Source organism: Cygnus atratus, chromosome 14, assembly GCF_013377495.2.
Source record: "Cygnus atratus isolate AKBS03 ecotype Queensland, Australia chromosome 14, CAtr_DNAZoo_HiC_assembly, whole genome shotgun sequence".
Taxonomy (NCBI): Eukaryota; Metazoa; Chordata; class Aves; order Anseriformes; family Anatidae; genus Cygnus; species Cygnus atratus.
The window spans coordinates 19947123-19972645 of record NC_066375.1 but is presented as its reverse complement, the minus strand read 5'-3'; the positions used below and the strand labels follow the sequence as shown (position 1 = coordinate 19972645).

Genomic DNA, 25523 nt, shown 5'->3' with positions numbered 1-25523 from the left:
CCTGCCTGTGCTGTCGTTTTCCTGGAGTTGCAGCAGGGCCCGATCCATCAGGGCCTGTCAAGCCCGGAGAGAGCCTTGAAGGATGCGCAAAAAAAAAAAAAGAAAAAAAAGTGAAAAGCCCTATAGTATTGCTATTAATAGTTCCTTTTGTCAAAGTTATCTTTAGCAGCTCCGTTCCCACCTTCATTCACAACAGCGATCGCACAGGCCTGATGCTTCTCACGGGTGCCCAGGTGGCTTGGAGGTGGCCCTCACTGCTGTTGGTGACAGAGAGGGACATCTCTCAGGGCTCGTTTTTCCCTGATGACTGCAGCTGTGAACTCTGCTTTGCCTCTCCTCCCACATCGCCCCTGCCTGAGCTCCCAGGCAGCACGGCTGGGCCGTGCCAAAGGCTTTCTCCCTGGAGCATCCCCGCTGGGAGCCGCAGCGGTGCTGGGGTCGAGCACGGTGAGCGGAGGAGGCAGCACCCGAGCTTGACTGCCTGGGATGGAGTAGATGTTTTCCACTTGTATCTCAGGGGGTGTTTTCATCGCTTTCAAGCCCTGGTCCTGCCTTCCCTCCGCCATCCATCCTCAGAGCTCCTGCAGGCCCTGGGAGGGCTTTGAAGGCGCTTTGAGGCTTGGTGCCGTTCGGCCCCTGCTGCGCGGCAGGATCTTGCAGCACCTGCGAGGGCAGGGCAGCTTTGTCCTGCTCTTGAACTCCGCAGTCACAGAGCGCCTTGGTTCCTGGCCTAATCCGTTCCTGCGTTTAATGAGCTGCCTCATTAGAGTGCCTTTCCCTAATAACCACCCCTCCGGGCTGGGCGAGAGGCTGCTGATGTTCGCTTGTGGATAACTGGAGGCTGCCGAGGGCCTGTCCAGGTGCTGCTGGGGTGCAGGGAGCTCACCACCACTCTCCACTGGTGCCTGCTCCCTGCCAGGCCTGTGGCGCTGTGCCTTTTCTTGGCGTTGCGGTGAGGCTGTGAAGAGGGGCAGCATCCCCAAGCACCCCAAACTTTGCCCCCCTTGCGTTCCAGCCCAGGAGCTGCTCCCAGCTGGTGGCGAAAGCACCCAGCTTTACCAGCCCCAAGCCACCAAGGTGCAGGTGGGGAGGAAGGAGAGGGGGTGGCACACAGGTTGCACTGGGAAAGCCATCTGCCCCGCAGGTGGCCAGACTGGGTATACTGGATCCAAACTGGCCAGCCACCCAGACAGGCTGGTCTGCAGTCTCCCAGGCAAACACGCTTGCCTGCTGATGTCCCACCCTCGGGCTCCTGGCATGAGCCTGCCAGCCAAAGCCACGCATGTGCCGTGGGCCGGGCATGCTCAGCGCCGCAGGCCTGGGCAGGTGCGCTGCCAAACCTCAGTGATGGGGTGCGAGCTCGCTGCCACTGTGCTCAGGAGCTTAGGCGGCTGCTTTCGGTAAATGGAAATGGAAATCTCCCTCCCGGGGGCCTGCTCTGTGCAGAGTGCCCGTGGTTTGTGGCAATGGGCTCCTCGGGGCGGCCTTCCGGGGGATGTTGGTGCCGTCTGGTCCCCAGCTCCGTGGTGGCTGCCCCAGCCAGCCTGGGAGCCTGGGGGGGAGGGGGTTGCTACAAAGGAAAGGGTTCAGCGGTGCCAGCGTTTCACGTCTGCCACAGCACGTGCTGAGCAGCCCCCGTCTTGGGGCCATGGTTTTTAGGGTGGCGATGATGCAAGGAGGAAGGCGCCTGGTGCCGGCGCTGCTTATATTTAGCTGACCCAGTTGCTGAGTGGGGGCTGCGCCCTGCGGGACGGGGAGGGTCGGGGATGGCTGGCGCTTCTCCAGCAGGATCGGTCCCCAGAGGGGGCAGCCCCACCGGGAAATAAGGAAGCAGCACGTCGGTGGGAGATGGGGCACGTGGGGTGCTTTCCCGAAAAGTGCCGCCGCTCGCGCTTGTCCTTGCCAAGCTGGAGGGGACATCATGTTCCCATCCGATGGCCTCCCTGAGGTCCCCTTGGCTCGCTCCGAGCTGGCGGGGCTGTCATACCTGGAGAAAGGCAAGTCCCCGAGGTGGGTCAAAGCAAAACACTTGCTGCGGAAAAGGAAATTAATTAGAGGAGCTTTGCTTCACTCCAAGCAACTGGAAAGGCTGATGTTTTCTCTGTTGGACGATAAACTGATTGTAATGACAAAACCTCAACAAAAGCAACGCTCTTAAATGCTTTCTTAATTAATAATTCTCAATAATTACTTGACGTCAATGACCAATAAACATTTCAGAGAAAGGAAGTTGCAGTTAAGTGCCGATACCTTTGTTCCTCCAATCACCGAGCCTGGCTCCTCAAAGTCTTGATGAATCCAACAATAAAACCTGGGGAGGGCCAAAGCTGATGTTTTTAACGGAAAAAATTAAGCAGGAAAAAACAGTCAATAAGGTGTGTGCACAGGCGGAGAGGGGGACAGCTGAGCAGCCACCCCCTCTGCCCATCCGCGGGGTGACAGCGCCAGGTGGGTGGCCCCATGGGTTCCCCTCTCCTGCCCCTCTGGTGCTGCTGAGCCCCCCAAAGCCCCAGTGCACCCAGCTGTGCCCCTGGTGTGGGCTCCGGGGGCAGCGTTCCCAGGGGAGCCGGGGTTCGAGGGGGCTTCGATGCTGAGCATCATGCGCCCGATGGGGTCACCTCCATGGCTTCGTCTTGCAGGTGCCTGCCATGTGCCTCCTCCTCCTCTTCCTCCTCCCAGTGGTCCGTCTTTAGGGCAGCATCTCCCAGGCCTGCCGGCACGGCCAGCTGCATTTTGTCGGGTGGGGGTCAGGGGGACCCCTCTGCATCTGATGTTGAGCAGAGCCTCGGGAAAATGTTGAGCAGAGCCTGCTGCTTGTCCCCATCGCAGTGCCCCTGGCACGAGCATGGTGCTGGGAGGGTTAACATCCTCCTCCTCCTCCTTCTCCTCCTCCTCCTCCTCCCAGCCTCACAGCCATCTTAAATCCACCGAGCTGGAGCCCTGCAGTCCCGTTCCCTTTTACAGTATGTGCCAGCCGGGAGCCCTGCCGGCTCCTCCGTCCTGTCCCACTCCTTTCCTTCTTTGGCTGTCCCCGCGCCGCCTGCCCTGTGCTGCTCCCCCCGCGGGGCTGCGGGCAAGGCGAGGGGCGAGGGGCGAGGGGGTGTCGGGGCCGGGCCGGGCTGGGGCAGCAGGCGGGGCGGGGCGAGGTTTGCAGAGGTTTCTCCAGGACGGCGCTTGGTCCCTGCCAGGAGCCAAGGGGGATGCCAGCCGGCATGGCAGCGAGCTGCAAATCCCTTGGCAGGCGTTGGTGACATCCTTCTGCGGGGGCTGAGTCCCCACCCCAAGGGCCAGGAGGGGAAACTGAGGCACGGCTGCGATCGGGAGCTGCTGGAAGTGCAGTAGGAGATGACAGAGTGGGGGAGCAGGCAGCTTTGGGAGCCTTTCACAGCAAACCTGCCCTGGGGGGGCATGGTGGTGGGGCCAGGTGGGGAAACCCATGCACTGATGGAGAACTGGGGTGAAAACACAAGGGTGGGAGCCCCACGCAGCAGGGCCGGGGTGCTGCTTGCTGTCTGTCCTGCTCTCCTCTAAGGGAGCCACCAGATGCGTCCCCATCGCTGCCTGGAGCGTGTCCCCTGCCTGCCAAGCTGCGTCTGCCTCCTGCCAACTCTTATTTTAGGGCTGCGTTTCTCAGCTGCTCCTGGCTCTGTGTCCCCGGCGCTCGGTGGCCTGCTACCCAAATACCAGCAGCAGCACGAGGATCTGTGGCCCTGCAAGCCCCGGGGAAGCGGGGGAAAGGCCCCGGGGCTGGGGAAAGATGGGAGCTCCAGCCTGTCCCTCCCTCTCTCTGCAGACACTGCCGCAGGGAGGGACGTGCCCCGGGGAGCACGTTTCTGGCTTGCTTGGGTTGTTGCAGGCCCGTGCTCAGGACGGACCCTGGGCAGGGGAAGCAGGGGGAGCAGCCTGCGAAGGCACGGGGACGTCTCCTGATGTGCTTCTGGCCCTGCGAGCTGTCCTTCTGGCCCGGGCTTGCTTCCCAGCGTCCACTCTCCCCCGGAAGATGGACTCCTGCCATCTGCAAGGTCTGGCTGAGAAATGGGGCATTTAAACTCCCCCCTCACCCTGAGGGGGGATGCGGGGAGAACCCAATGGCTTCAAGTTTCCCTGCAGGCTCAAAAAAATGAACTGGGTTTTATGTTGGTTGGAAGATGGTAAAACCAGGGGAAAAAGGGCCAAAGCATATCCCCCGTCTCTGGTTCCCAAGGGGACCCTGACTGGGTGGCTTTTCAGCTTCATTGCATGAGCTGTGTGGCTTGTCTTGCCTGTCCCCATGTGGGGACAGCCTGGGGTGTGACGTCCTTGTGTCTGGGACCCTGAGCCCGTGGGGTTTTGGTGGGGGTCCAGGCGGGCTGGGGACCCGGAGGTGTCTCCTTTGACTGCACTCCGCGGTCACGGGGCAGGAGATGTGGCTGTGACACGCTGGCAGCGGCGTGCCCGGGGGCACAGGTGTCCCCGCGTGCCCCGGCGGCGGCGCGGGATGCCCGGAGTTCCCGTCCTCCTTGGCCCCGTCTCAACGGGACTTGGCGCCAGGAACGGAGGAGGAGGCTGCTGCGCGCAGCCAGCAGCGCCTTGTCCCAGCGGGGCAGGGGCTGGCTTGCAGCTCACCCCGTCTCTTCCCCATTTTTCCCGGGTGTTGGGACATGGCAGCAAGCGGGCAGCCCTCGGCGTGGCATTTGGTGGCGCTGGCCGGAGCGCAGTCCCCTGCCCTTGTGCAGCAGCTGGGGATGTGGAAGCGTCCCTGTGGCAGGCTGGGGGTGCTGCTAGGGGAGCGGGGCCAACGGTGCGGTGACAGCCAGCATTTGGTGGCCTCCAGGTCTTCACCTCTTGTGCTCTCCGCCAAGGAGTCAAGTCAAGGAGGGTGCAGGTCCCCAGCAAATGTTGGGGGGCGTCTCCTTCCCTCGGGGCTTCCTGGAGCGTTTGCCATAAATGTCTCCTCGCCCAGAGCCCCAGGAAGATGGTGAGTGCAGCCAGATCGAGTGCTGGCATCCTCGGCTGTGTTGCATCAGCAGGAGAGCTGCAGAAACCCTGCTCCTGGGGGCTGGCTCAGCATCCTGCGCTGGGTGCCCCGTATCCTGCCGCTGCTCGCAGCAGGAGCCCTTCCCACCGAGGCCATGCCCTCTAAAAGAGGTGCTCGTGCACCTCCAAACCTCCAGGATTCAGAGTGGGGGATTTGGACCCACGGCATTTTGCCAGCAAACCAATCCCAGGAGACAGCAGGGAGAAGCCTCATGGTACGTGTGGTGCTTTGCACCCTGTTTGTCTGACCTCGCTGCTCCTTCTGCAGCTGCTGCACCTGCTGGAGGCTGTGTCCTGCACAGCTGGGAGGGATCATGGGCATATGACCAACCTGTGCTGCAGAGGGCATCCCTCTGCAGAAGGAAGAGCTTTTCCATCCCGCTGTCTGCATGGCCCGGGACACAAATTTCCCGGCTTCCTCCGGTCCTTCGTGGCTCTGCTGCAGAAGCCTGAGCTCGGTGGGGCTGCTGGGGTGCCCAGCAGTGTGGCGGTGCCACATTGTCACCTCCATCCCTCTGCAGCCCTGGCTGGGCTCTGACAGCGGCCATGGGGGACCGTCAGCGCAGCACCCTGGCTCCTTGCACCAAATCCAGCAGCAGGCACGCTAACAAATGAGGAGTCTATATTTAGATGCAGTCTGGAGAAGCGTCACGGTGTTGCCAGCGGATTTTACTATTCAGTGCAGGCAGGTTTCCCCGCTCCTCCCGTTTGATGCCACCTTTGCAGAAAAGCTCATCAAGGACACCCAGCACTGGCTGGAGAAGCACCCCAAAGAAAGCACCCCCTGCCTCTGGAGCTCGGCACCCGGGGGGGGATGTGAGGAGCTGAGCTTTCCAGGGAGCCTGGCACGGGAGCTGCCTCGGGGCCTGTTTGGTTTTGGCACAAGCCTTATTTTTTTTTCACAGAAGTTGGTGGTAAAGAAATGTGTTGCAGGGGTAGAGCTCACCTTTGGTGCCACCCCAGCCCGGTGTCAGCTCCTCTCCCTGCACCGCCGCTGCTGCAGCCACGTCTCCTTCCCATCAGCTGGGCTGCTGAGCCCGCTCTGTTTTGCGAGGAGCACTGCAGAGGCTGGCTTCGCAGCACTTCTCCCTCCCCACATCCCCCTGGGGCTCCCCAGATTGGACACCCTTGGCAGGAGGAGCCCGGGGCCCAGGTGCAGCCATGCACCTTGGCGTGCCAGCACCGTGCCGCTAACACCGTGCGGTGCCGGGCCACGTGGTGCTTGCAGCACCAGCAGCCTCTGCCCCGGGGCTGGTGCGAGCAGCCAGGGGATTAGGGAAAATTTCCCTGCTGCTGCCAGGGCTGCCAGGCCCCCGCCGACTCAAACAGCTGCACATGAAGTTCCCCCAATCCTGAAAAGTAGGGAGAGGCAGCGGTGTTGTGCAAAGCAGGAAGATCTCTGCGCGGAGCCAGGCTGCTCCAGGTTTCCTGCCCTCCCAAGGGAGCGTGAGATCGGTGCTGGGATGGGTGGGACAAGATTTGCGCAGTGGTGCTCGGATCCTGGGTGTTGCCCCCGTTTTGCAATGCGGCGGAGGTTGTTTGGAGCTGACGCTGGGTCCTCTCCGCTCCCAGGCTGGGGAAGGAGTACGGGCAGAGCCAAATGCCAAAGCACTGCCTCGGGGTGTGAGCGTGGCTGAGAAACCTGGTGACAGATGCGGCGACGCCTCCTTTGTGGCTTGTGGCATCTCTTTTTCCCTGCACCCCTCCAAACTGCGACTGCAGCAGGTCGCGGGGAGCAGTTTGCTCAGGTTCCTGTACCCCACTGAGGATGCAGACCGGGTGGGAGACCCGAGCACGGCTGCAGCGACGGGCAGCACTCACCAGCGATGGGGCAAGCAGCCCCTTTCCACCTCTGCTGCGCCCTGGGGCTTGCGCAGCTTGAGCTCCTCGCTGCTGGTGCTGTGCCGGTGCCAGCTGCGCATGGACAACCTTTCCTCCACTCCCCCGCGGTGCACTCTGCATTGGCAGCACGGGGACGTCTGAGGACACCTCAAGGACCATGAAACCCGCTGACGGGGCTGCTTCACAGCTGCCTTTTGGTGCCTCCGTGCAGCAGGCGGGGAAATAAGAGTGCACCATGCTGGGGGCTGGCGACCCCCCGGCTCTGCCCCGGGCACCCAAGGGAGGGGGACACCTCGGTGGCAGGGTGCAGCGTGCGGAGCCGGGGGGGACTGAGGCACCAGCGGCCGTTTGGGGAGGAGGAGGAAGGCACCTGACCGCGAGGCAGCCGTCCAACTAGTTGAAACGGCTCCTGCTGCTGTTTGCACAAGCAGGCACGGCGCGGCCGGGGCTGGGGACGAGCGGCTCCACCCGGGCGCCCACGGCCAGGAGCCCTGTTCGTGCCAGAGCAATGGGTGCTGAGGCCGAGGGGGCTGCTTGCTGCAGGGGTGGCACGTTTGCCCCCAGCATTGTTGGGGTTTTGAGGCTGGTTTTACCCATGGCACAGGCAGGGTCCACACAGGGTGCCCAGCCCACTGGCTGGAGCCACAGCACTGCTCTCCGGGGTGACATTGGAGGCGAAGACAGCTCTGCCCAAGGACACCCGGCCCTGCTCCTTCCCCACAGCCCCGACACAGAGTGGAGGCAGCGGGGAGAGACGGCTGGCTCCTCTGAGCAGGAGGTGGATCGGATAAAAGGGGCCGGGTAACTGGAGCTGCTCACATGGCTGGGGAGCTCTGCTGGGCGCGGGGACCATTCCGCCTTTATGAAGGTGGCACCCAGAGCAGTCACCTTAACCCCTGCGAGCCCTGCCGTGGGGACACGCTGCTGCGAGCCGGGCAAGCTGCCTGCACGAGGGGCCCCTCGGCTCTCGTGCTCCCAGTGTTACCCATAGGGAGCTTAGGACTATACCAGCCTGGTGGTGGCTCTGGGCTGACACCGGTCCCTGGGCACCAGGCTGCTGGACCCGGATTTCAGGGCTGGGTCGCAGGGCCAGCCTGCCCCAGGGACCCAGCTTTAGGCCGATCCCCAAATTCACTGGATGTGGGGAATGTCAAAAATGGAGGGGACATGGCTTGAGAACGGACACAGCGGTGAGGGAGGTGGCGCAGGACATGGAGCAGAAGGGGCAGGGACAGGTCTGCTTGGGCACCGGTGGTGATGCTTCTGGGCTGTGTCTGCACCGGGCAGGGAGGAGGGGACGGGAACAGCACCCAGCAGCCCCCAGCAGCCCCCAGCAGCCTCAGCGGGGAGCGGCCGGGCCCCACCCAGGGTTTGCAGCTCCCTGCGCGCCCGCCGGTGCCTCTTGGGCTGGGGTTTTGGGGAGGGGAAAGGTGTGGTCCCTCGCAGGGGGTAATTTTGACGAGCGCGGAGCTTTGTGTTTGTGTGCGATCGGCCTCGTTTGCATGCACTCCCAAACAAGCATTTTGCCCTCGGAGGGGATTTTCTATCTGCAGATCTCGGAGCGCTTTCTTTCCGGGGTGAGTCACTTTTCTGGGGGGCAGAGTGGGGAGCGCCCGTTCCCCACAGGAGCTCTGCAGGAGCAGCCGGGCTGGTGGCACTGGCCCCAGTGCCCTGCGCCCGCTGCAGCTGCCAGCATCGCTCCCTGCAGAGCCCAAACATGGGGCAGACGCTTGCCCAGGTGGGATTCTGCCTGCTCCTGGGGTTCCAGCACAGTGTGGACACAGGAGAGGCAACACGTTGTGTTTGTTGGTGTAGCTCTGGGAAATCCCCGGGCCAAACAGGTTACACCAGTGAAAGTGCGGCTGGGTGGTGCCGGTGTACCCGCAGCCAGCCCCGCAGTGCCGGTCAGGGGTCACACCTTCGCCATCGCCTTGCAGCGCCGTGCTCCAGTCACGGGACACGGGTCCTGTTACAGCCTGCTCCATTTCACCTTCCCAGGCCTTGCTTTCCCCCCAGTACCAGCTGGCACGGTATCGATGCCGTCGATCAGTTAGCAGAGCTGATTGCCCAGCAGGGTTTATGCCCACCTGGAGAGCACCAGCCGCTCTCCAGCGCCTTTCCCACCACTGTTGTTGGTTTGAGCCACCCGCGGTGGTGCCAGCTCTCTGCAGTTTGGGGTGCAGCAGAGCCCAGAGGTGTTGGTGCCCACACTGTGCCCAGGCTCCCCCCACGACTTTCCTGGAGCACCAGCAGGGTTGTACCACAGCAGGACCAAGCAGTGACCCTGCCGGGTGGTGATGCATCAGCTCCGGCTGGGCACTTTGCAGAAAATGGACAGCAACTGAAACAGGGAGAGTGGAGGGCTGAGGGGATGAGCAAGGGTAAGGAGGGAACCCCCGATTCAGGAGACGGGGCAGGTGGGGACCCTGCTCCTTGTCTTGTGGGGGGCCTGGCGGTGCAGGCGGGGCAGCAGGCATCCCGCAGAGCAGGGGCAGGAGCCAGCACGGGCAGCGCTGCCTGCTCCCTGCAGCGGGGGGATGCTGTGAGGGGTGCAGGGGGCCAGGTAAGGAGGGCTGGGCAATGCGGGCGCTGCCACCCCCGCTGGGATACAGGCCTGGGCATGAATGAACAGGTCTGGTGGGAGGGTGCACAGAGATCAGAGTGGTTTTGCTCTCTCCACAGCGGTTTTCATCCTTAGATGCCTTGCAAGAGCTTCATTTTCCGTGCAGGAGCTGGGCACAGTGAGGCTCAGAGGCACAGTGTGCTCCCCAGGGGCATGCCAGGCCCTGCTCAGCCCCCAAAACCTGCTCTTAAAGGCTGGGATGTGCTGTGCCGTGCCGTGCCATGCCATGGGGAGCCAGCGCTTTCCATCCCTGAGGGTGGCTGGGCACGGGGCGGCAGGAAGGGGGTGTCCTGGCCACAGGTATAAAGGCTTGGAGTGTGTACTGGCAAGCATGCTGGGAGGATGCTGGGGTGTTGGAGCCTGCAGGCAGTGGGAGTAGGGCAAGAAATAATGTTGTCCCCTCCTCGTTGCTTTCTTAAGAGGGGGCTCTGGTGACCAGCAGGAGAAAGGGTCCATGGAGGCTCGGTTTCGGTGCTGGGTGTCTTGACCATGGCACTGAGCGTGCCCATGGCAGCGATGTGTTGGGGCCGGAGCTGCTCAGAGCTCAGGCTAATGTGGGAAGATCTTCCCTGCACCTTCTTAACCTGGGCTTGAACCTTCCCTGTCTCCCACCTCGTGCTGATTAGTGCTAAGTCGGTGCTTTGCTTCCTCGTGGTGCCAACGGCATCAAACGGTGGCCGTGCTCCTGTGCCAAACCCTCTGGCAGGTGGGAGGGATGTGTCCCTCTGTCCCCTGCCTGCCACCCCGGTGGCAGGATGGGCTGGGGACAGGCTGCCCCAGCATTCCTGCTCTGCACGGGGCGAGCCGAGGAGCATCCCGCACCGCTGGGCACAGACCTAATAAAGTGATAGCAAGGGGCCGGGCTGTGCAGCAGCCACCAGATTATCTCCACCCGTTCCTCAGCTCTGTGTGTGAAGGGCCAGGATTTGGGCTGGCTTTAACCTCAGCTTCCATTTCACGGCTGCGGATCTGCTGACACAGAGATCAGAATGTGCCAAAACTCCGAGCCCTCCACCCGCAGCAGAGCAGGGCTGCGCGCAGAGGCAGGGCCCCCCGCTCACTTCCACCCCTCAAGAGCTGTGAGTTGTGTCCTAGGCCAGGAGGGAAGGGTATTTCAATAATTATAGCTCATCCCCTGCTGTCCTCACTTCTCCTGCCAATTCCCAGCCTCTAGACAGCAGGCACTGCGGTGTGGCACTGGATGGAGAGCTGTGCCACTGGATGGAGAGATGGACGGCTGGGTCCCTTGCCATTTCCCAGAAAACCCCAAAAGCCTCCTGGCTTTTCCACACCGCCTTTGCAAGCCCTTTGAGCATGGTTCATGGGTTTCCAGGACCACAGGAGCTGGCATGGCCAGGGGAGCTTCACAAGAGCAACAACACAGGCACGTGGCTCTGCTTGTGCCTGTAGTGTGGGCAGCTCCAAAGGCAGCTCGGGAACCCAGCGTGGCATGGGACGGGGATTTGTACCATGTTCCCTGTGGGAAGCATCTCTGGTTTCCTCCCCGTGCTATTACTGGTTCAACCTCTCTGGCATTCGCGGTGCGGGGAGCGGCAGGACAGTTGCTTGCTGCCTCCTGGCAGGGTTTTGCTCTTCCCCGACCGGACCAGCTGTGAGGGGCTCAGGCGAGCGCGTGGTTCCCATAAGGAGCAGTGCCCATGGAGCCGAGCTGGTGATAGCCACAGGGGGCTACACGAGGGGAGGGGTCTGCAGCTCCCCCGGGACAGAGCAGGCTGGAGGAGCCAAGCGGTGGCAGGGGACAGGCAGGGCCGCTCCTCCTCCCGGCCCCACGGCCACCGCAAGAGGAAGGGCTGAAAATAATTGCCTGCTCATATTATCCTTTCAAAAGGCAGCAGTTGCCGTGGTGGGGAATTTTGGTGACAAGCAGCCTGGCTAAGGGGCAGCTCCCCGCTGAGTCAGGCGCGCGCCCCGTCCCGCGGCACAGCCTGACCCCCGTGCTGCCGGCCGCTCCTGGGGCTCCCCGCCTGCCCCGCTGGCCCTACTGCCCCCTGCCCCCATGGCCATCCTTGGGGGCAGGACCCACACCACCTGGGCCACCTGGTTGGGCACGTGCCATCTGCTGTTCCTGGTTGTGGTTTTGGGGCAGATAGCGTAGAGCTCATTAAAACACTGCCGGGGTTCAGGACTGGGTCTGCACTCTGCTGGTTTGCTCCGTGGGTGCGGGATAAAGTCATGATGGGGGCCAAAGCTGCCTGGTAGTGCACTGCCCTGGGCATGACTTCTGCGCCCCAGCTGGGTGCTGAGCACCGCTGTCACCCTGCTGTGTGTGCCTGCGCTGGCATGGCCAGCAGCCCCTGCCCTGCAAAGCGCATCCTGCACGCTAGGCAGCAGCCGCGCCTCCATTAGCTGGTGCTGAGAGATGAGAGGCCCTCCTGGGGAACGTCCCGTCCTCCACTGCATCTGCCTGCTGCCCCTTTTCATCGCATGGGACAAAATAACCTCCCGGCCCGGTTTGCTGACCGTGCCTGGTGGCGGGGTGGTGGCACAGGGGGTGACGGCAGCAGTGTGGGGCTTTGGGCTCTGCAGTGCCTGCAGTGCGGCCAAGCACGGCAGGGGCTCGAGGTCTGCAGGTATCCCACACAGAAATGAAGTGGGATCTGCACCCTGAGCCCAAATAAACAGCCATGGGTACGGTATTAGCATGCAGCTCTGCAAGCTGCGATGCAAGAACTCTGCTGCTGCCCTTCTTCCTAAACTTGACACACCTTTGTTTGAAATGTTCCAGTACACCTTTGTTTACTCAGGGCATTATCACCACTATCTCAGACTCCTTTCTTCTGGATCCATGTTGTGACTCAAGGATAGTTTACTGCAATTTCTTCCAGCTTTGCTCCATATCAAAGACACCTTGGCAAGTTCGTGTTTATTGTTTGTAGTTAAAGTTTAATATTTCCTACTACTCGCATCTCGTGGTTGATCTTAATTATACCCCTCTAATGTAAGACAAAAGTCAGTGAATGAGAACGCTTTCGTTGTGCTTTCGGCTACGGCCGTGCCCCAGGCCCTGGGCTGAGCAGCCCAGCGGGTGCCTTGTGCTGCCTGCACAGTTTCTGGGCACCTCGTCTGGGCAGGGGGGTGCTGTGCGGGGTGCTGGTGCACCGTGCTGTGCAAGGTGTTGGGGCAGGGTGCTGTGCAGGGCACCAGGGCTCCCCCATGCAGCAGCATGGTTTTTCTTCCGACTGGGCTGGATCAATGAAACAGATCAATACCAATTAAAAAAAGAAAAAAAAGAGAGAGTGCAGAGGGCAAAATCCCCTGACCCTAGCAGGGCAGCGAGGTGTTGCAAGCCCTGTGCAGAACTGGGAAGCTGGGTTCTGCGCTCCTTGCCCCCGCAAAGGTGCTGTTGTGCCAAGTCCCCGACCTTGCCACCCTGCAGCTCTCCTTTCGTCCCCATCCCAGGGCCAGGACTCTGCAGGGAGAGGTCCCATGGGGACCCCAGCATGCTGCCTATAAATATCTCGGGGTGCCGAGGGGTGGCCGGGCAGCAGGCACAACCCGACACTGTGCCTCCTCCTTCAGAGTGACATTTTGTCAAATGCCATGGGGAGGGGGGCTGCTATCTGCAGGCACACGCTCCGGTGACCTTCACAGCTCTGGCCAGGTGCCTCCTTGCTGTATTTGTGCTTATTTATAGCTCCCTCCTCCATCCATCCCCACCTCTGCCCCCCTCCTGGCACCGACGGGGAGCTGTCCACCCCATGCTGGCACCTCTTATTGGGGGACAGCGAGGGAGGCAGCACATCCCCGCGGGTGACAAGGGGCTGGTGGCAGCTTGGGGACAGGGAGAAGCGGGGCTCGGCGCGGGCTGCAGGGTGCATGCCGGGGCACGGCCAGAGCCCCCCTCACCTCCCCGCTCCCATGCTGGGGCCCAGGGCTGCACACCGGGGCATCAGACATCTGTCCCACAAGGGCCACGGCACCAGGGACAGGTGGCCTTGCCCCTGGTGCTGCAGCCAGCCCCTCGCTGCCTGCCCAGTTCACCCCAGTGAAACAATCGCGCAGTGTCTGCCTCCCCGCTTGTCTGTAATCCCCATTTCAAGCAGTCTGTAATTATGGATTTCCCTGATAAGCCCGGACGGCTGCCTCCAAAACCCCTGCCTGATGATTTTTGTTCTTTTTTAGAGACAGGCTCGGGACGAGGGCACGGAGCGGGAGGCTCCCCACCTGCACCTGGCAGGCCGCGGGGCCAGCACTCCCTGAGCTCTCCGCATTTTCTCACCAGTTTGAGTCACAGCTGGGATGCTACGGGCTAATTTGGGGCTCTGCCTCCTGTGCGTGGATGTGCATTTATCCCTTAATGCCTTGAGCAGGCACTTAGTGGTGCGGAGGAAAGAGGCTGTGTGTGGGGTGAGTCACGGCCTCGCTCCTCTGCGAGGACATGGCCTCTGCCCCCATCCCTCGGCCTCCCCAGGCAGCCCCCATTTTCCTTCCCTTTTTGTTCGCTGGGTGCAAGGAGCGGCAAAGTGGTGGGTGAGCGGCAGGCCAATCTCACAGCGTCCCGGGGACACAGATGCAAGCAGTGGCACAAATCTGGCCTTCCAGGCTTACCCGGGATTAAGTTACTGAGAGGCTGCTGCGCCCCGTCCAGCCGCGTCTCTGCACCGGCAGCCTTCAGAGGCCGCCCCTTGTGCAGCCTCGCTGAGCACAGGCACGGGCTGCCCGCCTGCAGAGCTGGGCCTGCACCTGGAGCTGGGCTGCAGAGCTCTTGGCTGCCACTTCAAGGGGCTGGAGGCAGGAGCCTTGTAGACAAGGGCAGTTCCTACCCGCTCCGTCCTGGGGGTGAGGAAAATGTGGTGGTTTTACCCCGCTGGGCAGCCAAACTCTGCCACAGGCCAGCTGCAGGCATGGCTCACTGGTGCCATGCACAGCAGGCGGGGGACCTGCAGGGCTCTCCGCTGTGCATTGAGGGGAGCTGAACTGAAGAGCAGGGTGAAGTGAACTCATCCTCATGCTCATCACCTGCCAGCACCTATGCTGAGCACCACAGGCACCATCAGACCGAGCCACCTCAGTGGGCGGCCGCTGGGTAGGGCTGTCCTGGGGGGACCCCGGCCCAGCCCCAGCCACGTTCACCAGCGGCCGGTTTAGCCCACAGAGCCCAAGTTCACATTGAAAAAGAGGAAAACATTTCCTGTGTCGTTAATCCAATATTTGAATTAGAGCTGGGCTCACTTCTGTGCAGAGATAAGACCTACACACGCCCACACTGGGGTTAGTACGGCTCCAGAGCAGAAGGAGCTAAAAATCACCTTTCGGGGCGATATCCCACCCGCTGACCCCACGGCAGCAGGAATTCATGGCTGAGCTCAACCGGGTCCCCTTGGAGGTGCAATAGGGGTGCTCCTGGGTATGGCCAGCACCACGGGGACACGAAACGAGCACAAATCCACAAAACAAGCACAAAGCCTCGGTGTGAGTGAGGGTGCCTGCCTGCCTCCTGGAGCAACCCACAATTGAGGCTTCAGCTCCCATGTCCCCAGAGGGTGCAGGTGGGGGGCACGGGGCCCCCTCGCAGCCCTCCTCGGCAGCAGGGTCGGTCGGAGAAGCCGCAGAGCCCCCAGCAGCTCTGGCCAGAGCCACGCTGCAGCGTGCACAGGCCAGGTGTCTGGGCTGGAGGATGCCTCTGAATTTTCGAGTATGTCGCCAAGGGTATTTGCTGGCTGCACACCAAGAACCCAGGGCTGATCTTCCTACAAACTCCCGAATAAAATTAGAACAAAAGTTCACTCCTCTCCCAAGGCAGCAGGAAGTGGAAAGGGTGGGAAAAGGGAGAACTGGAGCAGAAGAGCTCTTGTGCCCACAGCAGCCCCGCACTGGTACCGCACTGGCAGTGTTGGCGTGCGCTCCCTGTGCTGCTGGCCTGAAATGAATCCTCCCAGCCGAACAAGTGACGTGGGGATGCCCTGCCGGGAAGGTGGAGTTTGGGGGTGCTCCTGACCTATGTGAGCCAGGAATCCAGGAACATCCATGGCCCGGCACTGCCTGGGGACACCGCGAGCGGCAGGGCACTGCGAGGACACCGACCCCAGCGCCTGCCTCCGGGGTGCCCAGCCAGGGCAGCCCAGCAGCATTGGATTGCAGGAGTTTATTTTTACCCAGCCCTGTTGCCAACGGGGACGTGTCACATCTGCAGAGTTGATCAAAAGACGTCCCAAGCACTGGTGTCAGCTACTCCTTGTGATCTCAGCACCGAGATCTTTTCCCTTGTGGCATATCAAAAGGAGCAGGAGGATTTGACTGCTTTGCTATTTTTAATTGAACACACACACACACACGTATATATATGTGTATGGCTTTTCTAAAAATAGAACCCTTTGCCTGTGTTCCCATGGGAAGATTTGGGGAGAAGAGGGAGCCAAAGTTGTTGCAGGATGTTTTCTGGGGCGGGCGCAGGAGCTGGAGAAGGAAGGCAGGGAGGAGGCACGGCAGGTAACGCACATGCCTGGGAGGGCAGAGGGCACCGAACGCGCAGCAGCAGGGCTGGCTGAGATGGGCTGAAGGGAGATCTGCATCCCCAGACTTGGCAGCGGTGAGAACGGGGACCTTTCATCCCACTGCACGTGTTCTGAGCACACGGAAAGCAAAGCTTTTGCTGGGAGGGGTTGAAGACCCCAGCCTTGGTGTGCACAGGACCATCCTTTGGGGGGACACTGAGTCGATCATCTATGATCCTCAATTATCCCAAGGGAAAAAAAAAAAAGACAATGAAGAGAGAAACCCTATCTTTGCCCTTCCTGGAGGTCGGTTTGAGATCCCTTTCCCCCTGCTGCGTGTCAGAGGAGAGCCTGTCAGCACGGCAGAAGTGGAGGCCGTGTTTTTCGGCCTCCACAGCCTCTCACGTGCTCAGATGTTTGCCTGCTCCAAAATCCCTTTGCTGTGTAAATAAACTTGTTTCCCTCATCACCAGAAAACTCCGCCCGGGCAGCCAATACCAGGTGGATCTGCACCGGACCTTTCACTTCTAGGTCTGAGCCCTGTTTTTTGCCGAGGATGCATCCAGAAGGGAGCTGAGGGCTGGGCGCGGGGTGGGCAGGGGCTGGCCATGCGGAGAGGTGGGGAGGAAATGAAGGGGCGAGGTGGAAGCAGGGCAGGTCTCAGCTGCTTTTGGTGATTAAATGGGTATTTTTAGCTCAGTTCCTAGAGCTCAGGTCGCCCCATGTGCTACTGGATGTCGATGTTTTTCCATGCCATTTTCTCTTGCATGTGCAAGAAGTGTGGGGGGCTGCAGTGCCTTTGCAGTGCCATGGGATGTGCACCTTCCCAAGGATTGTCACCGAGCATTTCACTGCCATGTAGCCGGGACGGGGATGGGGATGGGAACAGCCAGGCTGACCAGCGTGAAGCCACCCCGCAGAGCCTTGCCCCATGCACTGCATCCTGTGCGCGCCCCAAGCCTCTCGCCTCCCCCCGATTGCCAGGGCAGCTGGACGAGCCTGGAGGTCAGCCTTGCACCACCGAAGGCAGGAAGGGCTGCTGAGGTTCGTCTGAGGGCACTGGCAGCTGTTTGCTTGCTGGAGCAATGAGGCCCTTCCCGTGCAGGCTCCACATGTGTCTGGTGCTGCCGCGAGGGCTCGCTGGTGGCAGCAGGGCAGCTTTCGGTGCCCACCGACGGCGGTGCCGGGCTGCGCAAACCGGTTTGCAAAAAGCACGGTGAGGAGGTGCTCCGTGCTCCCTCAGCTGCTGTGTAGTTGCTCTCCCTTGAGACATTTGCCAGTTTTATTCCAAAAAGCTGCGTCTGGGCTCTGAGTAATGCGCTTGAGCAGAGGCGATGGCGCATGGGGACGCGGCTCCCCCAGGTCCCGGCCATCCCCGCGGTTGTTGCTGCTGGTTGCAGCCCGTCGCTGCCAGCCTGGGTGTCCCCTGCAAAGCCCCACGTGCTGTGGTGTGGCCATGAGCTCACCTCCTTTCTCCTCTCTCCACAGTATGAGGTGTCCGGTGAGGAGCACCTCTACTCCGACTTCCCCGAGATCGATTTGTCCCAGCTGGACGCCAGCGACTTGGACTCGGCCGGCTGCTTCAGCGAGCTGCAGTGGTGCGCGGAGCACTCTGAGACCGAGTCCAGCCAGTACAGCACCGACGACTCCGAGCTCTTCCAGGTACCCTGGGGACACGGGGAGGTGGGGAGACGTCCCTCCGCCTGCTGGTCCTGGGCCGCTCACTTGCACCTTCCCATGGGCGACTGCCGAGGGCAGAGGCGTGGGGAGTGCAGGGGAGGGTAGAGGAGGGAGGGGAGGTGTGGGGGGACAGCTATTAATATCGCCTCCCCAGCTGATTAGTGCTCCCATTAATTTGCGCACTGGGTCTAAATAGAGCAAGCGGAGCAAGGCTAATGAGGAGGTGCCGAGAGGAGCGGGGCTGCTGCGCCAGCCCGCCTGTGCTGTGCTCTCCAGCTTCAGCATCACCTCTGTGCACACCGGGGGGCACCCGTGGGTGGGGGTGTCCCCAGCACCCACCTCTGCCTCCCTGGGGTGGATGCATCCTGGAGCAGGGCATGCACTGCTGCAGCTGCGAGCAGGCAGGGGCTACTGGAGCCCCAGTGGGGCAGGGGAGACCGAACTGCTGAGTGCTGGTGTGAAAAAGCAAGCTGCACGATGTCTGATCTCCGACGCTGACATTTACAGCTGTGCCTAAGGAGAGCAAACACTCCCTGCTCTCCAGGGCACAGGGCAGCCCTCGGGTGCGGGAGGAGGAGGAGGAGAGCCAGGAGCAGCGGGGCTGCCTTTCCAGAATCCTCCCTCCTCTTGTGCCATGGCCTCAATGTGCCCCATCCTCCTGGGATGGGGCTGCCGTGCCCTGCTGAGCATCGCCAGGCGCTTCCTGCTGCGACAAGGAGGCCAGCTTGGTTGTGGCACACTGGGGCTTGCTGGTCACCAGCAGTGGGTCGCTTTTTGGGAAGGCGGAGGATTTGTTCTTAAAGAAAGGAGGAAAAAAAAAAAAGCCCCGATATTTTCTAACCTGGCCATAATAATAGCCCTCTGGCTTTTGTGCTGTGCTGATGCTGTGCTTGAAAATGGTCCAGTCCAGCTGACGGACCTTCATCACGAGATGCATATTTTCCGCTGAACTTCCTGGGGAAAAGATAAACAGAAAAGAAACGCAAAAGGCAGGCCCGTTAGGAGCAGCAGCGTATAATGAAATGTGTCCCACTGAACTTGTGTGCACAGCAGTTTCGTGCCAATAACAGGAGGAAAAGAAACGGAGCCAAAAATGGAGTATCCTGCTGCCTTTCCCTGGAGCCTGCTCTAGTAACTGCAAGCAAGGTTAGGGCATGGAACTCAAGATATTTAATTTTTAAACAAGAAGAGAGAAATAAGGGAGGCTGCGTGCAGCCCGCAGTCCTCACCGAGAGCTCGAACTTGTCCCGTGCTAATTTTATACCTGAGAGTAGCCTGCTTCTTGTTGGGTATGGTTTATGTTGAGTCTATTGAGGAGGAGGACCAAACTCCTGGCTCGCTTGGGCCATTCCTCTGCTTCTGCACCCTGTCTGGGGCGTTTGCACCGTACCGCCAACAGGAAGGGGCCTCATGCACAGAGCCTGCCCAGGGTCATGCTCCCCGTGCCATGGGGGCTGTCGCCCTTGCCCTCGCAGGGGGCTGCACTCTCTTTTCCCCCGGGCAGCCCTGGGCTGGGCTCTCCACGTTTCCTTCCCCCCAGCATCCCCTCCAGCTGGCACCAGGGGGCTCACAGCCCAAAGCCGGGATCATTTGGTCAAGGAGCCTTTTAATCGCCACCCCCATTCCCGCTGCGCTTTGCTTCTAGGGACAGAAGATGCTCTCTATTATTTTTCCCATGGGGGTTGCCTGGGTTGTGGGTGGACGGATGACATCCCTACGCGGGTCATTCTCCCCTGCTCCCATCTCCGTGCCCCAGGGGGGTAAATCCCCCCTCAGCCCCCTGCCAGCCTGACATGCCCCCCCGGAGGGAGCGACCGCGGGTGCCTCACTCGGCCTGATTCCCTCTCTCTGCTCCTTTCAGATAATAGACAGTGAGAATGAAGCGCTGCTGGCGGCCCTCACTGAGACTTTGGATGATATTCAGGGAGCTGACGTGGGCCTGGCTGCCTTCCGAGCTCTGGAAGAGGGGGACACGCTCAACCATGCCTACACCTCGCCTGCCCCTTCCCCCAAACCTGCCGTCCCGGTCTCGGGGGGGCCGCCCCCGGCCCCCGAGGTTGATGAGCTGTCTCTAGTAAGAACCCACTTCCTACTGTTTAAGGTGGATTTGGATGAGCCCCTGATAAGCCGGCTGCATGGGTATGATAGGAAGCAAAGGTCTGAATTTTTTCATTCTAGGCTTAAAACTCTCTCTAACCGTCAATACCAAAGCATATACTTGTATTGTATACGTATACATGTTCTGCATCATTGCTGTCACCTCCATTGCCATCCTCACGGGAACAAGTTGCTTGCTGCTGTGTGTATATAAATATATATACCCAGGGGGCGGGCGCTGACCGCAGGGGGTGTCATGGTGCTGGGAGCGGCTTTGGCAGGACCCACACACCTCCTTTTCTTGCGAGGCGAGGCTGTGGGGCTGCCCGGGGCTCTCTGTAGCCCATCCCAGCCCCAACCCCAAACCCCAGGGCAGGTGGCTGCTCCTGCCTGGCTCTGTCTCAGGTCCCCAGGACCGAGCTCCCCGCTGCCCTTGCAGGAGGTTTGACCCCCTCATGCCCCCACGTGTTGCCTCCAGTCCCTATAGCCTTGGTGACCAGAGCATCCCTCTTGGTCCCCTGAGGTATCGGGGTTCCAGCCCCACTCCTGGTCCTGGCCCGTACTAACCGGCAGCATTTGCTGCAACCCTCTGCTGTTCCCGGGAGGTCCCCTGGGGTGGGGGCACCCAGCCCGCTCCCTCCGGGGGCTCACGGTTCCCCCCAGGGCCCCCCTAGCCTTGCCCGGGGTCTCCCCCAAAGCCGTGCTGTGGCGGGGAGGAGTGACATCCAGTGGTGAGAGCGTGCATTTCCACCGCCCCCAGCCCTGCCCGCAGGTGGGTGTATATATCACACACAATACGGATGTGTATATATAGGATGTATACGTTGCAGGGGGGGGGGGGGAAGGTGCTGGTTGCTTCCACCGACAGGAGCTGCATGTCCAAAGCCTCAGGCACCCCGGCTGATGTCTCCTGGCAGCCTCTGACCCAGGAGCCCCCCATTCCTATCACCCCTTAAAAACCCCACAGCCCAACCCAGGGGTCTCCAAACCCACAGGCCAGCACGGGGCGGGGCAGAGCCCCCGATCTATCTCCTCCATGCAGCCTCTGCGCAGTTGCCTTGCCGTTGAGCTGTTGTTGCCTCCGGTTGATAGCGCGACGGGTGGGACACAAAACGTCGTCCTTGCTGGCTGGGGGATATATATATTTTTTTTAATTTTCCTGACCAAAAAAGTGTTTGAGTAGAAGGAAAGAGTTTTGCTAACCTCGCTGTCAGAACCGATTGCGCTATGTGTAACCCAAGGAAAACCCCGCTCTGACCACCCCGAGGGACTGCAGGGGAGTCTTTGAACGGAGCAGGCTGGGGAAGATCCTCAGCCAGCCCTCGGCGTGTCCCACCGGGACTTACATCTGCAAAACGCTTTGCGAGCTAATTAACGAAGGGAGGCCCCTTTCTGGGTGTCGCAGCTGAACAAGCCTTGCAGGGCGACCCAAGTGAGCTGCCCAAATCAGTCACGCTTAGAAACGTGAAGCCTGGCACCTAGGGACAGAGCTGATGGACGTTTGGATGCCCCGACAGCTCCCACGTGTCTGGTCGGAGCGGGGATGGCCCTGGGGAGCAAATTCCCCTGCTTCTGCCCCCGTCCCCACCACCCCTGCCCTCTACAGGGTCGTGGGCAAGGGGGCTGAGCGCTGCCGAGCGCTGACAGGTGCCTGCTCGCAGCCACAGCGTGAAGCCCCTCGGTGCCCTTTTATTGCCCCCCCCCCCCCCCCCCCCCCCCCCCCCCCCCCCCCCCCCCCCCCCCCCCCCCCCGGTTTTTGAATAGGACGCTTAGCACTGGGCGCAGCCTGCAGCCCCTGGGGCGTGGGCGGCCACCAGCAGAGGCGTGGTGTTGTCGCCGCAGTGCCGACGCGCTTTCTCGCCACTTCTCGTTGCAGCTGAAGAAGTTGCTCCTCTCTCCATCGCACGCGCCTCCCAGCTGCGAGGCTCAGAGAGACGGGAGTGCCCGGCGCCCGGGGACCCCTAAGTCTCGACCCTCGAGGCCCTGCACAAAGGTATTTTCAGACCTCTCCGTTTCACCGGGCGCTGGTTTATGAAAGCCGCCCCCTCGCCCCCCCTTACCCCAATGGTTTATACCCAAATGTGGGATCACTCGGCCTGGGGAGAGCTGCCTGTCGCGCCGCAGAGCCTGATCTTAAGCTAATCTCCTGCATCCCAGCAGAAGTTGCCATCAAAGATTTTTCTACTTGCATAATGGTAATTGTGCAGTGCATTAGGCCGGGCAAATTAGATTGCCTGGGAACAGCTGCAAATCCTTCCTGGGGAGGAGGAGCTGCCTCCTGGCATGCCTGAGGGAAACCCGCTATCCCTGGCGGCTCCATTATCCCGGCTGGCTCCTTACCCCAGGCGGCTCTTTCCCCTCAGCACTGGGGCTGTGTGTGAGGGTGAGGCGCGGGGCTCACCATCTCCCCTCTCGTCTTCCAAGGTGGAGGCTCCCCGGGACCGGAGGGCGAGCGTGCCGCAGGCGCAGAGCCGCAGCTGCACTGAGCTGCACCGGCACCTCACCTCAGCGGCACCCTGCGCCCAGACCTCAACCCCCCGCGTGCCGGAGGAGTGCCACAGCGGCCGCCACCACCCTGCCACGGGCGACTGCGCCCACCATGAGGATGACAGCGACTCCAGCGAGGACTCGCTGAGCTCTGGTGATGTGGTGACCTCCCCTTCCTCGGCGGAGGACAGTGCCAGCAGCCGGTTCTCCTGCGATGGGGAGATGCACACGGTGGTGGAGCTCATCCGCTACATGCACACCTACTGCCTGCCGCCACGGAAGCTGCCCACCCGTGACGCCACTGACGCCAAGCCCCAGCCCTGCAGCAGCCCCTTCAAGAGAGCCAAACCGGACTGTCCCCCGCAGCCGGGACACCCTGGTGGTGCCGAGAGCCGACCGGGCTGTGCCTGGCAGGCGGCCGGGGGCTGCAAGAAGCCCGCAGCATCCTTCTCCATCCTGAAGGAGCTGCTGGCACGGGACCTGCTGTGTGATGTGAGCAAGCCCTACCGCCTGGGCAAGCCTGTGTATGCCTCCCTTGCCCGGCTGCCCACTGCCAGCTGCCCCGCCATGCTGGTCCAGGATGGGGCGGACACTGGTGGGACCTCCAAATCCAGAGCCAAAGTGGTGCCAGAGAAAGCGGAGCCAAGGCAGAGCCTCGGGGCTGAGGCAGAGGCTCCACGGGAACCTGGCAGTTTGGAGGAGGAGGCTGGGAAGTGCGTGGGCGCCCCAGCTGTGTCCACAGGGAAGGCAGCCCGGCGGCCGGAGAGTACCGTTTACGCTGTCCGCCGGTCCAAGAGACTCAATCCCGAGCTGGGCCACTGGCTCTCCTTCCTCGACGAGCCGCCCCTAGAGCCCTCTGTGCCCCAGGAGGCCCTGGCCTCCAGGGAGTCCACGCTGTGCCCGTTGCTGGAGGCCTTCTCCGCTGAGGAGCCCGCGGCCGAAGTGGAGGTGGGCGGCACGGAGGAGGGAGACGGCGGGTGCGTGGCACCGCCGACAGAGCCTCAGCCCCTCGTCCTGGCATCCCCAGGGGGCAGCGAGTTGGGCAAGGGTGCTGAGAGCCAGCGCTGTGCCCCCCGGCAGCAAGCAGGTGAGGGGGCGGGAGGTGTCCCCTGGGTGCCACCTGGCTGAGGGGTCCCACGCATGGGGAACTGGCGGCTGTTCTGGTTTTGGGGTGCTGTTCCAATCCGTGACCCCCATGCCTCCTGCCTCAGTTTCCCCATCCTTATAGCATGAGGAGGCAGACAGTGTAACCTGGCAGGGACTGGGCTGCCCCCTCCCTCAGGGCTCGCCCTGTGCCTGCACACTGGGGTTCAGCCGTACCGGTGCCCCAGAAGCGCAGCTGCCATCAGCCTGTCACTGGCCAGCACTTTGTGCGTGCGAGCAGCTCCAACCTGCCATCCCTCCACTCGTGTGGCTGCTGCCACCTCACCGGCAGTGTCCCCAGCCCCAGCTCCTGCTGTCCCCTGCCTGCCCCGTGGGTGCTGGAGGGAGCCCAGCTCCGCTGTAACCCTGCTTCTCCCTGCCTTTCAGAAACACTGCGGTGTCTCACGCTGTCCTTGGCGCAAACGTAAGTGCACACGGGATTTGTGTGGGCTAAATTAATCGCGCTGGGGCTGGAAAGCCGCCTCCTGCACCTTGCTCACAGGTGCAAGGCTCTGGAAGAGTTCCAGGCCCTCGGCAAGGGTTGGTGCCGGGGTGGACGTGCCCTGGGGACCTGACTGTGGCTCATCCCCGCTGCGGTGGTGGCGAGGGCATGCTGCTCGCCCCCATCTCCGTCAGGCATTAGGCGTGCTGGGAGGGTTCATTTGTAGGCAGCATTTTTATCAGCCTCCTTTTTTTTATTTTCTGTGTTCACCTACACACCTTCCCTCTCCTTATTTTGTGCTGTTCAGTGACCCAACCTTTGGGAAGAGAAACTTTGAGCCAATGCTGACCGTGGAGCTGTGTGGGACAGCAGGTAGGATGGGCTTTTAATGTTCTCACTTCTCCCTGGGTTGGGAAATCCTGAAGCCACTGCTTCATCCCGTGGTGCAGGAGCACATTCTCTGTGCACTGGTTCCGTGCTGGAGCACCATCAGCAGCTCGTGGGCTGCGTCGTGGGCACTGGGGAAAGCGTTTGGAAGTAGGGAGGCTGTTTGGAGGGGCTGCTGCTTGGAGGGAGGCCAGGAGGGAAGGGAGAATCGACGGGTCCCCTTAAGGATGAGGCATCCTTCTTTTTCCCCAAAGTGCCAGTGGGTGGATAGGGTGGCGGAGGCTGAGCAGCCTCCCTGCCTTGCAGTGTCAGTGCAGCTCAGGCATTGGGATCAGATGAAGTGTGATGGAGGGCAGAGCTGACTCCTGTCGTTTGTTCACTCGGGTTTCAGGTCTCACGCCGCCCACCACTCCGCCGTACAAGCCCGCCGAGGAGGACCTGTACAAGCCAGACATCCCCCAGGAGGCAGGCAAGGAGGACAGCACGGCCCCCAGCCCTGGGGCTGGGAGCACAGGGGACACAGGAGCCTGCCAGAAAGCCCCGAAGAAGCACCCCGAGAGGACAGAGCTCTTGGCCCATCTGAGCCGTGCTGCCGAGCAGCCGGGCGTGCTCAAGCGGCCCTTCTCATGCTCATTCGGGGACCATGACTACTGCCAGGTGCTGAAGCCGGAGGCCACCCTGCAGAGGAAGGTGCTCAAGTCCTGGGAGCCCCCAGGCCAGATGGAGATGGAGCACAAGAGGAGGGTCCCGGACGTGCACTACCAGGGGCTGGACCTCGGCGGCAAGGAGGCAGGCGGCAAGATGGTGTGGAAGGACGGCGTCAAGCAGCTGCGAGACCAGGAGATCAGAGCCAGCTTAACGAAGCACTTTGGCTTCCTGGACAGTGCTCTCGATAACGAGGACATGGCCTTCTGCAAGACCCCCGAGTACGACACCGTCTTTGACGACAGCTGCAGCGAGAGTGGCTCGCCGGCAGAGGAGGAGGAGGAGGAAGACGAGGAGGAGGAAGAGCACTGCGACAGCCCATTGGACGCCAAGCTGTGCCTGCGGAGAAACCCCCTTTCCAGGACCAGTTTGCATTACTGTTCCCGGAGCAGGTCCAGCTCGGGGTCTTCGTGCTGCCGGTCCCGATCCCCCACCAGCAGACGCACCTTCAGGTATGGGTGGGCAGCAGAGGGGCTGGCAGCTCGCAGCAGCTCTAGGGGCACACACTTTTGTAGAAACCTGCTTTTGGCCACTGCTGGGGTCGGTCCTGGGCTAGATGGGCCCTTGGCCAGGCCTGGCATGGTGGTTGTCCCCTCCCTCGCTGCTGCGGGGAGGTGGTGTGTGAGCCTGGGTGGACCCCGCTCCC

General features: G+C 61.6%; 1 protein-coding gene across 2 annotated transcripts in view; it reads left to right on the top strand.

Moving 5' to 3' along the window:
• Positions 1-25523, top strand: part of PPARGC1B (PPARG coactivator 1 beta) — a 41811-nt gene that overhangs the window by 10501 nt on the left and 5787 nt on the right. The window contains exons 2-8 of one of the 2 annotated variants that reach the window (XM_050713607.1): positions 17425-17598; positions 19478-19690; positions 21590-21706; positions 22138-23287; positions 23731-23767; positions 24093-24157; positions 24564-25329. In XM_050713607.1, the coding sequence (XP_050569564.1) occupies positions 17425-17598; positions 19478-19690; positions 21590-21706; positions 22138-23287; positions 23731-23767; positions 24093-24157; positions 24564-25329 (2522 nt within the window). The remainder of the gene's footprint in view (positions 1-17424; positions 17599-19477; positions 19691-21589; positions 21707-22137; positions 23288-23730; positions 23768-24092; positions 24158-24563; positions 25330-25523) is intronic. The other variant, XM_050713608.1, reaches the window with a different exon arrangement.